General features: G+C 33.5%; 1 protein-coding gene across 10 annotated transcripts in view; it reads right to left on the minus strand.

Moving 5' to 3' along the window:
* The window catches only part of POSTN (periostin), a 34068-nt gene extending 20964 nt beyond the window's left edge, over positions 1-13104 (minus strand). For all 10 annotated transcript variants that reach the window (XM_088022194.1, XM_028105530.2, XM_028105527.2 and 7 more), the window contains exons 1-8: positions 12986-13104; positions 11587-11685; positions 6947-7011; positions 4880-5037; positions 3141-3305; positions 2104-2250; positions 1449-1590; positions 133-345 (exon numbers count right to left, since the gene is read on the minus strand). In XM_088022194.1, coding sequence (XP_087878320.1) covers positions 133-345; positions 1449-1590; positions 2104-2250; positions 3141-3305; positions 4880-5037; positions 6947-7011; positions 11587-11685; positions 12986-13104 — 1108 coding nt within the window. The remainder of the gene's footprint in view (positions 1-132; positions 346-1448; positions 1591-2103; positions 2251-3140; positions 3306-4879; positions 5038-6946; positions 7012-11586; positions 11686-12985) is intronic.
* Positions 13105-14192: the final 1088 nt, after the last annotated feature.

Genomic DNA, 14192 nt, shown 5'->3' on the forward strand with positions numbered 1-14192 from the left:
TCAGTTCAGTAGGCTGTTATTTGTGCTTCACATGCCTTTCCTTATACCACACATTCATTTTTCATGGATTTAGTCTAGAGGCATCATAACTGGTAAACATAGTAGGTGGAAGAATCTGAAACTGTTGCTCACCAGAATCAGGAATTAGGACTTGATCAATCAAATGGATGACGCCATTATTTGTCATGATATCTTTTTTGTTCACCATTTTGATTCCATTTACTGTTATGCTGTCACCATCACATCCTATCTCAATGGTGTTTCCTTCCAGAGTCTCAAAGACTGCTCCTCCCATGATAGCTTCAGAACACTGGAGGGTGTTCAAAATGTGGTACTTCATGAGAGCTGGAGGACAAATTAAAAGCAGCAAGTTTTGAGATCAAGGGAAATTGCACTTAACCCTTAAAAGACGTTTCACTGTGGACCTAAGTATTCCTAAGAAATACAATACACATAAGACCTAAGTATTGACTGAAGGTTTTTAAATTCTGTTTATGTTCTAGGAACAATTTTTCAATTAACTATAAGAACTATACAATAGAAATAGCTTAGCTCAGTAGGAAATAAGAAGAGAAGTTCAGTTGCATGAAATGATTTGTGTAGCACTTAGAAAATGTGTTAAGGCAGGTTCCAACCACTATCATAAGAAAGTAATTTCTGATGTGAAAACAAGAAGAATGTTCCTGTACTTATTAGAGATACCTATTCCTAAACACCCAAACAGCATCTTGCATTAGCTGCTCATGACAGAATAACTGCATATGATTTGTAAAGAGATAAGGGTAAGACAAATAATTCCCTACAGAAAGCATCTGGAGAGTAGCCAAAATAAAGATGATTTCTTGGAAGATATCTGAAGGTATCTATCCCTCAACTGTATTATATCTATATCTGTATCATCAAAACTTCTCATTTTAAATTGGTTAAATGTATTTTGGGAGAGGCTAAGTTAAATGTACTACTCACAATGTAAAATCTATTTGAGAGTAGAAAGGGAGACTGGAACGAAGCTAAATTCTGTGTATAACTAAGTAATAGCTCAAGAGAACCATGCAATTTTCTCAACTTAATTATACCTTTTAGCATAAATTTAGAATTAAAAGCATTACATAATACGTATATGATACTAAAATTTGATCTATTATTTCTTTTCAACAGTGACCAACTTTTAATGCCTGCTACTTACTTACTTGAAAGCAGTAAAAAAGAATGTGATCTTTATAATATACTTATTTTTAAATTAATTATTAATTATTCAATTATTCTGCTGACTCTTTCAAGGACTTTGTTTTTTTTAAGATTTTTGTGGTCCACCTGAGAACAAAAGTTTTTCTTTGCCTTTGCTTATCAAAGCTGATAATACTGGCATGACTTAATCTTTTTTTTTTTAATTTTCTTTTCTTCTTGGAATTCTGGGAGGCTTCTCATAGAAGAGAACATTTTAGTACCTTCAGAAGCCACTTTGTCTCCCATGATCCTTTCTAGGACACCTCGTGGAAGTTTCTCAAAAGCCTCATTGGTGGGAGCAAAGAGTGTGAAGTGACCATCTCTTCCAAGGGACTCCAGTATATCAGATGTGATAGAAGCTGCCTGAAACACAAATGTGCTTTTTAGAGGCTTGCACATTGCAAATCCAAAAGAAAATTACAATACACTTAACCTAGGCTGTCAGGAGGGAGTTGATTCTATAGGAAATTATGGAAGTTTGCTTTTGTTAGATCTTTAAAATATTATTTTTTGGCACAACCAACTGCGTCCTTTCCAACTTTCCTCAAACCTGTTTGTAAGAATTGGAATCCTGCCCATGTTTGTGTGACTGTAGCAATATCCAACAGTACATGTAACTGAGATGGACACATACTAAATGCAGTAAATACACTATAGGCACATAACTAACCTTTCTGTATCTATCATGTCCACACAAGTATTATTATGTCATATGGGATGACCTCTTCAGTGTAAAATAGAACTCTTTTCATTTCAAGAAACATATTTGTTACAATTCTGCCATATTTTTTAAAAAGCATTTTTATTGTTAGATTCTGACAGAGAAAAAGAAATTTCAATGATGCAAGACAATCTGCTTTTATTTCCTGTGCTTACCCTAAAAGATGAGAGGTCATCTTCTGCTTCAATGAAGTCTTGAATTGAGGTACCAATTTGTGTAAGGACACGGTCAATGACATGTACAACACCATTTGTTGCGATCTGGTTCCCATGGATGATTCGAGCGCAGTTAACAGTGACAACCTATAATTATTTGGGAAGATCAAAGTGCAGAAATCAGAGCCATCAATTGACCACTGAGACTGCAAGACCATTATCTATTTTTCATTTCTACTAGTAAAGGTAACATGAAGAAGCCTACATTCTAAATGTAAATGTTGAGGATAAAGACATATATTGCTCTGTCTAAAAAAGAAACTAAGAGAAAACAGGACCAGTTGAAAACCCAATCCAGTTACACTTAACATACAAAAAAGCATTTTTTGTCATTTGAGTTATTGCTTTTTTTCCCTTCTCTTCTCTTTATAGAGATAGTCATAAACTATTTTAACTGCAGGCCAATGAATTACATGAAAAAGTCTATCAGCCCTAAAGTAAGTTCTGAGAGAGAGAAATAGTTATTGCACAAATATAATCAGTTTTATTCCAGTGATTTCCCAATTATTGCCTCATCACTGACCCTTTTTCTCCCTGGAAATTTGTTGAAAGAGCCCTATGACCCTGTTGAAAGTTTCCCACAAAGACTCTTATCTACACACACAAGAACCTAAATCAGTATAGTAGCTAGAGGATGAATAAAGGAATACCATTCTCTGATTATTCTTTGATAAATTATTTACTATTTTTTCTTTGGTTATTATTTTTCAAACACATCAACTACTAAAATTTCCCTTTTTTAGGACATCTAAGGCTACTGTCAATCAACTGTGAATTTAATTTCCTCCTCCCAATCATTCTCTAGTAGAAGTCAGCCAATGAATTAGAAATTTGCATGCTCTAAATGTGAGGAAAAAGTATAATATAGTCCTTACATTCACTAATATTTTACTATTTCTATGAACATGATATAAAAGGTATAGAAAATATTAAAGGTGATATTGCTCAGAAATGTATTTTTTATTCATGAAACTTACCCCATTAGGATAATGGTTAATGAAAAGCCCCAAATTGTTATACATTGAAGGAATAATCATGCCATTTTTTAAGTCCTTGGTCAACATTCTGTTATTAACCATATGGCTATGTAAAGCATTCAGTAATTCAACATTTACATTGCTCTCCAAGCCTCTCCGGATATCCTAGGAAAAATTGAAATGATAGAAGTTTATTTTATTGCAGTTCATTATTAAAATACTTATAATCACACTATGGGTCAAATAAGGAAAGGCAGCTATTCAAGGCGTGGGTATAGGCCTTAAAGGGTACATAGGGTAGGAATAGTAGTGATCATTCTAAGTCCAGTTGTTGACACAGGGGTGAATGTTGGGAGAGCAGGTGTTGTACATTTGGTTAGCACATACTTTTATGTTTCTTAGATAATATTAAGAAGGAATTTTAGAAAAGTATGTGGGACAATAATGTGGAAGACTTTAATGCCTGAGTAAACTGGCAAAAAGGAGACACTGAAGATTTTGTGGCACTGGAATATAATGATTAGACTGGGCTTTGGGAAGGTTAATCTGGTGCTAATGCAGAGCAAAAATGAGAGTATCAGAGAGGAGGATGAAACATGAGACCTCGATGACTAACAGTAGCTTGTAAGAATTAGAGCAGAAGCAGGATGACTCACCATTTTCAAGTCTAAACACTTAAGATAGGTACTGCCAATTATGGAAAAAAAGACAGCAGAAAAGCAATTGTTTGTGGGGAGAAAGAAAGTGGCACATATGTTAGATAACTTTTTGTTTAAAGATGCAGTGGTGTATCTAAGGAGAAATATTAAAATGGACATTAGAAATATTCTCCTGAGGTTCCAAGGAGAACAAGCTTCAGAAACAGATTTCATGGTTATATGCACTAAAGTGATAGCTGAAGCCATTAAAAGTGTATATAAAGAGCAAAGTCTAATTCCCAGAAGAGACTTTAATAAGACTCATTCTCAAGTGAAGGAAGAAGAGGAGTCAGCAAAAGGAACTAGAAAGGTGGTTAAGAGACACGGTCAAGGACAACCAGCAGAGAGAGTTCTGTAATGCAAGCAATTAACCACACGGTTAATGTAGCAAGATAATATCTAGAGAAATCTGCCTAAGTTTTACTAAGTATTATTTGACTCTAGTAGTAATTATCGATTCACCTTCATATCGAGTAGAAAGCAGGAATATACCAGTGTTACAGATTGGAAATTTTGTGTATTACAGACTATGTACAAAAAGTCTGAAAATCAAATGCGTTGCTTATAATACTTCATTTAAATATCCATACACGTTTATAAATATGTCAATATCCGAGCAGCCAAGTATATTTACATATAATTAAAAATAATTAATTATATCTTTATAATATGCCTTATAATAAATTTTAAATTCCACTAGGCTTCTTAACTTACCTTTCTATTACATATGTCATCTAAAATTCAATATGTTTCTTCCCAATCAAAAAGGAAAGAGGAAAGGAGTAAACTAGAATAATGATAAACACCAGTTCAGTCCACTCTTGGTTTGCCTTTTTTAATCAGTCTATGAACCTGCTGGGGAGTTATTCCATTTATGGATGTATTAAGATGCTTTCATCCTTACACTTAATAACTCATTCTTTTATGTATCCTCATATATGTATAACAAAAAAGATATAAAATTTCTATTAATTTCCAAGTTAAAACAATTAAAATGAAACAACAATAAAAATGATGATATTAATAAAAATAATGAATTACAGAATCCAAGTTGTCCCAAGCCTCATTACTCGGTGCAAAGTAAGTGAATGATCCCTTCCCTTCAATCTCTTCTCTCAGTCTTGAGACATCAGAATAGCGCTGTGTTGTGGTGGTTCCCACGATGCCCAGAGTGCCATAAACATGGTCAATTGGCAAAACTGAAACAATCAAGAAATGAAGAATTACTTAGGATAATATTTCACAAATACTATCTCACAATCATTTAAACTTTACACTAAGTTCCTCAATACATTTCACTGATAATTTTGGCAATAAAATTCTATGAACTATCAATTTTATATAAAAGTTGCCTTTTGAGGGCTAACTAATAAAATGCCATTGAAAATTATTATTTCATATATCTTGTGTGTTGAGGGAAAATGAATTTTAAATTATCATCCTGGTTAACATCTAGTGTATGTCGGTGTGACTCCTGCTATGTCAGTACTAGTTCAGTTATAATTATCAGTAAATATTTTGATTCACTGAAAAAAAAGATGCTCCTCACTTCTCACTGAGGATGGCAAAGGTCATATTTTTTTTCGTGTTGGCTTAAATTCCTAAATGGCATAATATTGTTAGGTACTGGGATATTCATTTTTATAGATTTGGGTTTCTGGAAGAAACATGTAGATCTACTTCTCTCAGCATAATTTCAGGAAGGAAATAGATGGAAGTATCTAATGCTTCCAGAATATTTCTCCTGAACTTCAGAAGAAATATTAATATATGAATGTGAACCTGAAAGTTGATGCAGCTAATTTATTTATTTTTTGACCCTATCTTATTTGAAAACTCATATGATTTGGATAATATCACAGGAGAAATGGTTTTACATTTGCAGATATATAAAGACTAGGTGACACAATTAATAAATTATAAAATCAGACCCCAAAAAGATGAAGAAAACGAGTCAAAATTAACAAGTTAAAGGTAACAGAGCTCCATATATGTCCTTATGCCCAAGTTGAAAAAATAAATCCTAGAGAAAGGCCTGACTTGATATAAAGTCCTGTAATTAATTTTAATTGATCATAAATTCATTATGAGCTAATGATAAGACGTGGTTACCAATGACATTAACCAAAGTTCAGGGGACCCCAAAAGGGAAGTGTCTTGATTTTATTCTCTCAGCTGCTGGGACACACAGGGAATACAGGCACCAGTCCAGGATCACATTCAGAAAGACAATGACTGGATTAGAGACTTTTTATGCATTGGTGTCCATGATGGTGAGGGCCCCAAAGTTTATGTTATATTAGAAGAACTGGGGGGTGATAGCTCAGAGAAGAGAAATCTGTTGAGAAAAAGAGGTTAGCCAGAGGACGTATGTGATGATTGGTGTTGAATATCTGAATGGCTGCTATTTCAAAGAGGAACTGGATTAACTATTTTTGGCAAATTTAGAAAACCAATTTTCAATATGAGGGAAGTTTTAAAAATCAGAGCTGTTCAGGGTGCCTGGGTGGCTTAGTTGGTTAAGCAACTGCCTTCGGCTCAGGTCATGATCCTGGAGTCCCAGGATCGAGTCCCACATCGGGCTCCCTGCTCAGCGGGGAGTCTGCTTCTCCCTCTGACCCTCTTCCCTCTCATGCTCTCTGGCTCTCATTTCTCTCTCTCTCAAATAAATAAATAAAAAATCTTTAAGAAAAAAAAATTGAACAGAGCTGTTCAATTACAGAAGATTATGCCTTCCCAACTAGTCCACTCCATGTTTCTAGACAAATTCAAAGATGGATTTTGTAGAGAGGATTTTCATTCCTGAAGGAAAGTTGAACTAATTTAAATTTATGATCGATCTTCTGTTGTATGGTCCAACATTCAGTGCATGAGCAGTATGTTTTAATACTTTGTAATCATGACAAAGTCATGATTAACACAAAGATGGTAGTATATCTTAGGATTTACCATGGTGCTAAATACACACACACATACACACACACACACTCACGCACACACACACACACACACACACACACATTTGGCTTTTCTATAAGCTGAGCTACCTCAAATCTTTTTCCTTACACAAGACAAGTTCCTCATTTATTTCAATAATTGAAATTTTACCTGCTGGACAGCCTTTCATTCCTTCCATTCTCATATAACCAGGGCAACATTCATATAACACAGTCCTGTATAGCAGAAGAAACTAATATTAAAATGAGGAACTACATAGAATTCATTTCCATATAAACTTAGCAAAAATATGCCACTTATTGCTATAATTTATGAGACTCTAGAATTGTTTTTTTCCTGATACCAAGTTACTTATATTAGTTTGATTTCTCTATGTAGTGTCATGACATTGTTCCAGGATCTTGAGGCAGATGATGAGGTTTGGTTCCCAGCTCTGTCCTTGGTAGATGTGTGACCTTGAGCAAGTAATTTAACAAATTTGAGTCTCAGTTTCTCCACCTATTTAACATGGATGTAGTAGCTATGATACCTACTCACAGGCTAGCTGTGAGTCTCAAATAAAATGATGCTTTTGAGATCATTTTGTGAACTATAAATAGTTAGAAATGTTTATTAGTATAAGGTTATTAGAAACTAGAAACATTAGTAAATACATTAACCCATTCCAATCAATAAAAGCTATTCCACTGCTAACTAAAATAATATTTTAGATTTGAATTGCCAATAGAGCTATTAGTTTGATCATATTAAATGCAATCTTAAAAATCTTCTACAATACAATATTCAAGAAAGTGCTATTTTTTCAAAATTAACAAAGTGTATTAAGTTATATAAAGGTATAATTAAGGCAACAAACCAGAAAATTCAGCAAACAAAGATATATCCAAAATAAGTTTGTTTAAATTACTCTGTTTTGTGGGAAAATAGCAACCTAAAATCATCTATATAGTTGTTTTTATTTCTTACTTTGTTAAAAATATAATCCCGATCTTCATTTCATCAAATTCCATTTGACATTTTCTGGACTACTTCAAAATCTAGCATAAGTAGTATTTTTAATTAAAATTTTACATAATTTTATTTGTTTCCTCTCAATAGAAATATGAAGGTGAATGTACAAAACAAAAATTGTAAATGGGGGAATATTACAAGTAAAGAGGAATTACAGACCATTTTGTCATTTTTAATAGATAAATTCCATGTCGTGCAGTTTAAGATAATTACTTAAGGACTGATTATCTTTAATTTAGTAATTAAACACACATTGACTAGTCCAGATATTATTTATTTCTGTTTTTTTCCTAGTTGTGATAATCGTATTCAAAAAGTATGAATGAATGAGAGAATTTGGATATATTTAAGAAAAAGATCACTATAAGAATGAAAAAATTTTTCTTAGTATGATAAAAGTTACAATAAAAGAAAGCTTGTAAAAAGTAGAATTATTAATGATATAAGAAATGGTCTTCTATAGTTTAAAAAGTAAATAAGCTTTTCAAATTAAAGCCAGGTCTATTAATTGATTATCCATGATTTGTGGTCTTGTTTGTGATCTTAGATTCCTATTTCTCTATTTTCTTGATGTCAATTTAAAAAGTACAATATAACATTATTTATGCATATACACGTATGTAGTAAAATATGAAAGATGAATGAGAAAAAAATTTCTGGCATGGAAAACTGACTCAAAGATAGTTGATAGATTAAAAAAAATCGACAAAATTAAGTGAGACATGCCAATTTCAAATTGTTCTTCAATTTTATTTATTTATTTATTTTTAAAAATTTTATTTATTTATTTGAGAGAGAGAGAATGAGAGACAGAGAGTACGAGAGTGAAGACGGTCAGAGGGAGAAGCAGACCTCCCGCTGAGCAGGGAGCCTGATGCAGGACTCCATCCCGGGACTCCAGGACCATGACCTGAGCTGAAGGCAGTCGCTCAACCAACTGAGCCACCCGGGCGCCCTTGTTCTTCAATTTTAAAATAATTTCAAGAATAGCTGGTATTAGAAACATATGGAAACTGTATGGGAGACTTATGCAAATCCTAAGATGGCCCCTGAAACAATTTATTTACTTAGATCCCCATATAAATAAATGTGAATATTTGGATGCCAAAGGATTGATTCAGAATTGCTTACACATTAGCTTTAGCATATATTGTATACAATTTAAAAAATTGAGCTACATATTTATTGGTCCAGTATTGATAGTACTAACTTGAAGTAAAAGAGTGAATAGAAGAGGAAATTAATGTAACAAAAATTTCTGTAACACATGCTAATATGAACCAAAGATTAGCCTTAGTGTAGACAATTGGTACACCAGATGGAATAAAATTCCAAAACAATCAGTTGCAATTTCAGCTGATAGTTGAACAATATGGTTATCTGAGTTGATATTCTAAGAAACAAAATGTAGGTTTTTTTTCAGGAGAACATTTATTCTACACAAAACTTAAATTTCCCGCATGGTTAGTAGGACAAAACAAGAGTAAAGAAAAATCATTACTATGCACATCTCTAAAAGTGGAAAACTTATCTCCATTTTCTGATTAGTTATCTAAAATCTCATAAAAATGCCAGCTGAAAAGACGTCTACAAAATACTGTACTATTTGGCCAGTATATGTTGTAGGAAATGTCTTAAACTTAGGAAATTCATGTTTATCATTAGACCTGCATAATTACTTCCTTCAAATCTGCAAAGCAACTGTTCAAACAAAAGACAAACATTTCTGTCAACTGATACAAAAAGTCCTAAAGATGTCTCTGGAAACGTTAGCAGCTGCATGCAGATGGCAAAACACGCATTCCTCTTGTCAATGTTATTGATTTATTTGATTATTTGAAACTAGCGTCTAGCATTTACATTTATTTCAGAGCACAGATGTAAATGTGCTTGTGAAAATTAAGCTACTCGGGGAAATAAGCTAATTTAATTTAACAAAGGAGACGCTGTTATGTCCCTGGTAAAAAGCCAGGCTTCAAAGCAGGATTTTTTTTTTCTTAAATGGAGAACAAGAAAGAATGTTGGCATAACCTTTGTACAAGCCTTGGCATCTCTAATATATTTAGATGGTTGGAGTGAGATTATATCATACTTTCCTAAATTCCAGGAAGGATGTAATAAAGATATCCCCTGAATAATTCAGAGAGCAAGTCCTTATGTAGTTGGTGTGCATTCCAAATATGCCTCATGGTAACCACGAATATGAAGAACAAAGGGAAGAGAATCTTGAGCTTCAGAGTTCCCAACTGGGTCCCAGCCTGCATCATGGCCAAGATCATTGCAATCACTGACTTACATTGTAATTGTGTGAATGACTCACAAGTCTAGCAGATGTCTGCAAACTAATAAGAATAAGGTCTAGGCCAAAACGTATCATCAGTTGAAACTCTATTAAGCAAATGAACAGGAACAGGCAGCAAAGTTCTGTGGTGTCCTAGATTTAGTGACCATGGAGAAGTAGAGTCCAGCTAAGGTGATATGCATTGAATACATGATTTTTATCTGGAAATAAAGATAATCTTAGCATTTTAGGTAGGCCTCTGGTCATAACTCCTTTTCCCACCCACACATATCCATTTGTTTAAGTACTTTAAATTTAAGGACAATTGATATTGTGAGTTACTTAGCAAATTCACATTCATCAAATCATTCTACCCCAAAAAACTCTGTAACTATAACATCCACATATCACAGGTAAAGAAATGAAGGCTCCAAGAAGTTAAGTGATGCTATGTTTAGTATTTGTACCAACATTATTAAATTAGGAATAAGATTTTAACAATCCCTCAATCCTTCCACCTATTTAGGGTAACTGAAGTTTAATGATGATGTAGTAAGCAGGTTCTCGTTCAGATATTTGGTTCTCAAGGCATCTTTCATTGGGAGTGGTGTCCAAATTAATAGGAAGCACTGTTTTTTTGACCAGCAATGGTATCTCTAATTTTTCTGATATAGTAACTTACTGTATGACTCAACTCCTTCACTTTAAAATGAAGAACTTGGACCACATGGGTCATTCTCAACTTTTATATGCTCAGGATTGTATTTTCCTACCAACATTTATTGACAGATTAAATCAATACACATTTCTATCAAGTAATGAAAAATATTTTCTGATTTTAAGTTAATCAGTGAAATATCTAACTAAGTAAATATAATTGTCGTTTTGGCTATTGAAATAATATATGTAATAACAGGCTTTATCACCTTTGTGGACCCCTGTGGATCTGGTAGTTTGGGGTGGGATAACTGGATTAAATGAAGAGATGAAGCTTAAGTTCTTTCCAACTTCAAACTTCGATGAAAATTTTGAGGTAAACTGGAGTATTTCAGATAATTTCCAAATGAGTGTAGGCAAACATTAAATAGTGCTTCAAAAATCCTGATATTTTAGATCAATTTATTCTTGGCTCATTTTTTTTTTATAAAATGAGGAAACTGAGGAAACCATTTTTATAAAATGAGGCATAGTGATTAAGTGTCTTGCCCAAAAAAGAGGGCCAAACCAAGGGTAGAAATGACATAGTCACACACTGATTCTATACATCGCCATGTGATTTTTTCCTTTGGACCTCCATGACAGATAAATTCAGGGCTCATGAGAGGTCCACTAGCAGAGGGAGAAATGCAGGGAGAATTCCTTTATTCACATTTATGATACAATTTTTGTTTTAAAGCTTGCAATTTGGGAGAGTATTTTCAAGTAAAATGGTGTATATGTCTAAGGAAAGACATAGACATCTTGGGGACTGGCGCATTAAGAAAAAGATGAAACTTACGTTTTCTTTCCACAGATGGCACCTTGGTACCAGTTCCTACAAGTGCTGAAGTATTTCTTTTTGGTGCCTAAAATCTGTTGAAGGGCGCAGACATTTGGGCTGGAATAGAGAGAGAAGAAAAGAAAGTTAGCGTCCTAATGACAATGAGTTTTTCATATCTTCAGGTCAGATGGTTCAGGAAAAAAAGTTAACATGTGGACTCAATTTTCAAAGATGTGATTCTAGTCTTGCAAAAATCTGCTTCTTGTTGCAAGCATACTGAATCATCAGAAAAACTAAAGTCTATGGGAGAGAAAAATAGGAAATTATACATCCTCGAAAGGAGAACACTGGTGTTTCAAAAGTTAATCTAGTAGGAATATTCAAGGAGCATTAAGTTCAACTTAATTTTGTTTTCATTCTTATTACTTTTAATAGTAAGACAATCTACTGACCCTTTTTAAACCAAACATGTGCTCATTTTGGACTCTAGTCTGGAACGACGGGCTCTGGAACAATGAGGAATCAAGAGAGGAAAAGAGACAGGTTTTTACTAGGTCCAAAGACACGACACGCTGTAGTTTTCTAGGTAAGTAATCACAGAAATAAATGAGTGCTAAAATTAACTGAATAATATGGCTGCACAAAGGAAAATCTATTTCTCTGAGTGGAAATAGTAGATCAGCAACATCCTCTGCCAGAATTTTAAGTCTTTCTCTCTTAAAAAGATAGGAAGTCATATTTGCACTGTAAAGCAAAGGAACTTTTGAGCACTGTGAAAATCCTTCTGAGACATTAGAAGAAGTGCCAAGATCCATTTCAAAAGAAAATTATAAATGGTTGGTTAAGTTACTAAATTATGCCTATTAACTTTAAAAATGCTAAGTTGTAGTTGAATTTATTCCAAGAAATATGTTATGTTTGCAAATTTTACAGAATGTAGAATTCAAAAGCATGCTTAAATGCTTTAAAATATTCAAAGAACATTAATCATTACTTGATTTTCATACAGAACTTAAAGGAAAATTTCCCTAACATCATGTGAGATAATTCAAAGCTGTTTACATAATGAAAGCCCTAATCATATATTTTTAATTTTGAAAACCTCATTCAGATTTTTGGAAGGAAATAAAAATACAAATAAGTGAAATAATAATGAAATGCTCTGTTAAATGTTATCAATTAGATTAAAATTATATAATGCTTCAGAAAAAATTACGTGCAAATTATTTTGACAGTAATTTTTAAAGTTTAAAACACATATACAAATCACAGAATACTCCTTTTCTCCTTTTTCTTATTACTTTTTGATATGTAGAAAAAAACCCTGGTGTATATAAGGAACTTTAGAGATACTTATACATATAACAAGCTAAGGAAAAATAAAAAAAAGTTTTATAAAACCTAACCACTGACTTACCCCTGATCCCGGCCCCTGATTCGGCTATGAGCCAAGATCTTGTCATAATGGCCATTGGCATTTGCAGGGTTAACAACAACCAGCAAGAGTAGAGAAAATATGGGTAAGAAAGGAATCATCTTTAGTCTCTCCGTTGCAGTTAGTTCACGAAGAGAACTGGCAGTGGGCTTTGGAGAGCTCAGAGTTTATATACATGTCAGAGTCGTGGGAGGGAGCACTGTATAACCTGGGAATCTGAGCTCTCTCCAAAAAACATCAGCAACTTCAAGTTGGCAGCTAACATCCACTTTTGTTAGTGATGTTTACTGAACACATTGAGCCTCTTTTACACCGCATTCTGAAGAAGATATTCATTTTTATTCTTAAATTATTTATTTTCCTCTTTAATAACTGACCCTTTGCATGTTCATATTTCAGTTTTATTCTTTTGTACTTTGGAGGGGTTTATGGAAAACGGTTTTGTTTGGGGTTGAAGGACTCTTCTGCAATCCATCCCTTGCAGAGTATATGTCCCTGTGCTCGATGAGATCATTGTTTGATCTTATCACATCTCTTACATTTAGTTCACATCAGAACTGAAGGGTTATTATTTTTCACCAGAAAGCAATTATAGATTAGGTTTGATAATCATAAGACAGTAATGGCTGTTGATTAAAAACAGATGTTGGATAGATTTAAGACTTGTACAAAATATGAAATAAGAACTCTAATTTTTGATGAAAAATATAGGAGAGACCACATGTTCCTTGCAATACTACTAAACTGGGGAGATCCTTCCCATTTCACTCCTCCTTTCAAATATCAAGGAATAGATAGAGTTAACATAAGTCTACTTCTGGCAAGTTTTCCTAACTCTTGAAATGAAGCAGAAAAGAAAAACAGTTGTGCTTTTTTTTGTTTTTTCATTACGTACTTCACATGATGATGAACTTGTCTAGGCGACACATCTCATAACCACTGGACAAAAACAGCCCCTATTGGAAACAAGTATTACTAATCTAGCTGTAATAGATTAAAGACATATTAAGAAACAAGAGCATTGCCAGAAATCTTCTTCTGATTTTTATCAAGAGTAACCAAAATGTCTTACTGTTACACCATGTGATTCCAATCCAAGGGAATATGCGCTCTTACCCCTCCACACATGGTACATCAAATGTTCAGAACACTGGGTAAAAGAAATCTGAATGTCAGATGTCAACAATAA

Source organism: Eumetopias jubatus, unplaced genomic scaffold (genome assembly GCF_037043125.1).
Source record: "Eumetopias jubatus isolate StellerSeaLion01/CBP00866 unplaced genomic scaffold, mEumJub1_p1.0 scaffold_3, whole genome shotgun sequence".
Lineage (NCBI taxonomy): Eukaryota > Metazoa > Chordata > Mammalia > Carnivora > Otariidae > Eumetopias > Eumetopias jubatus.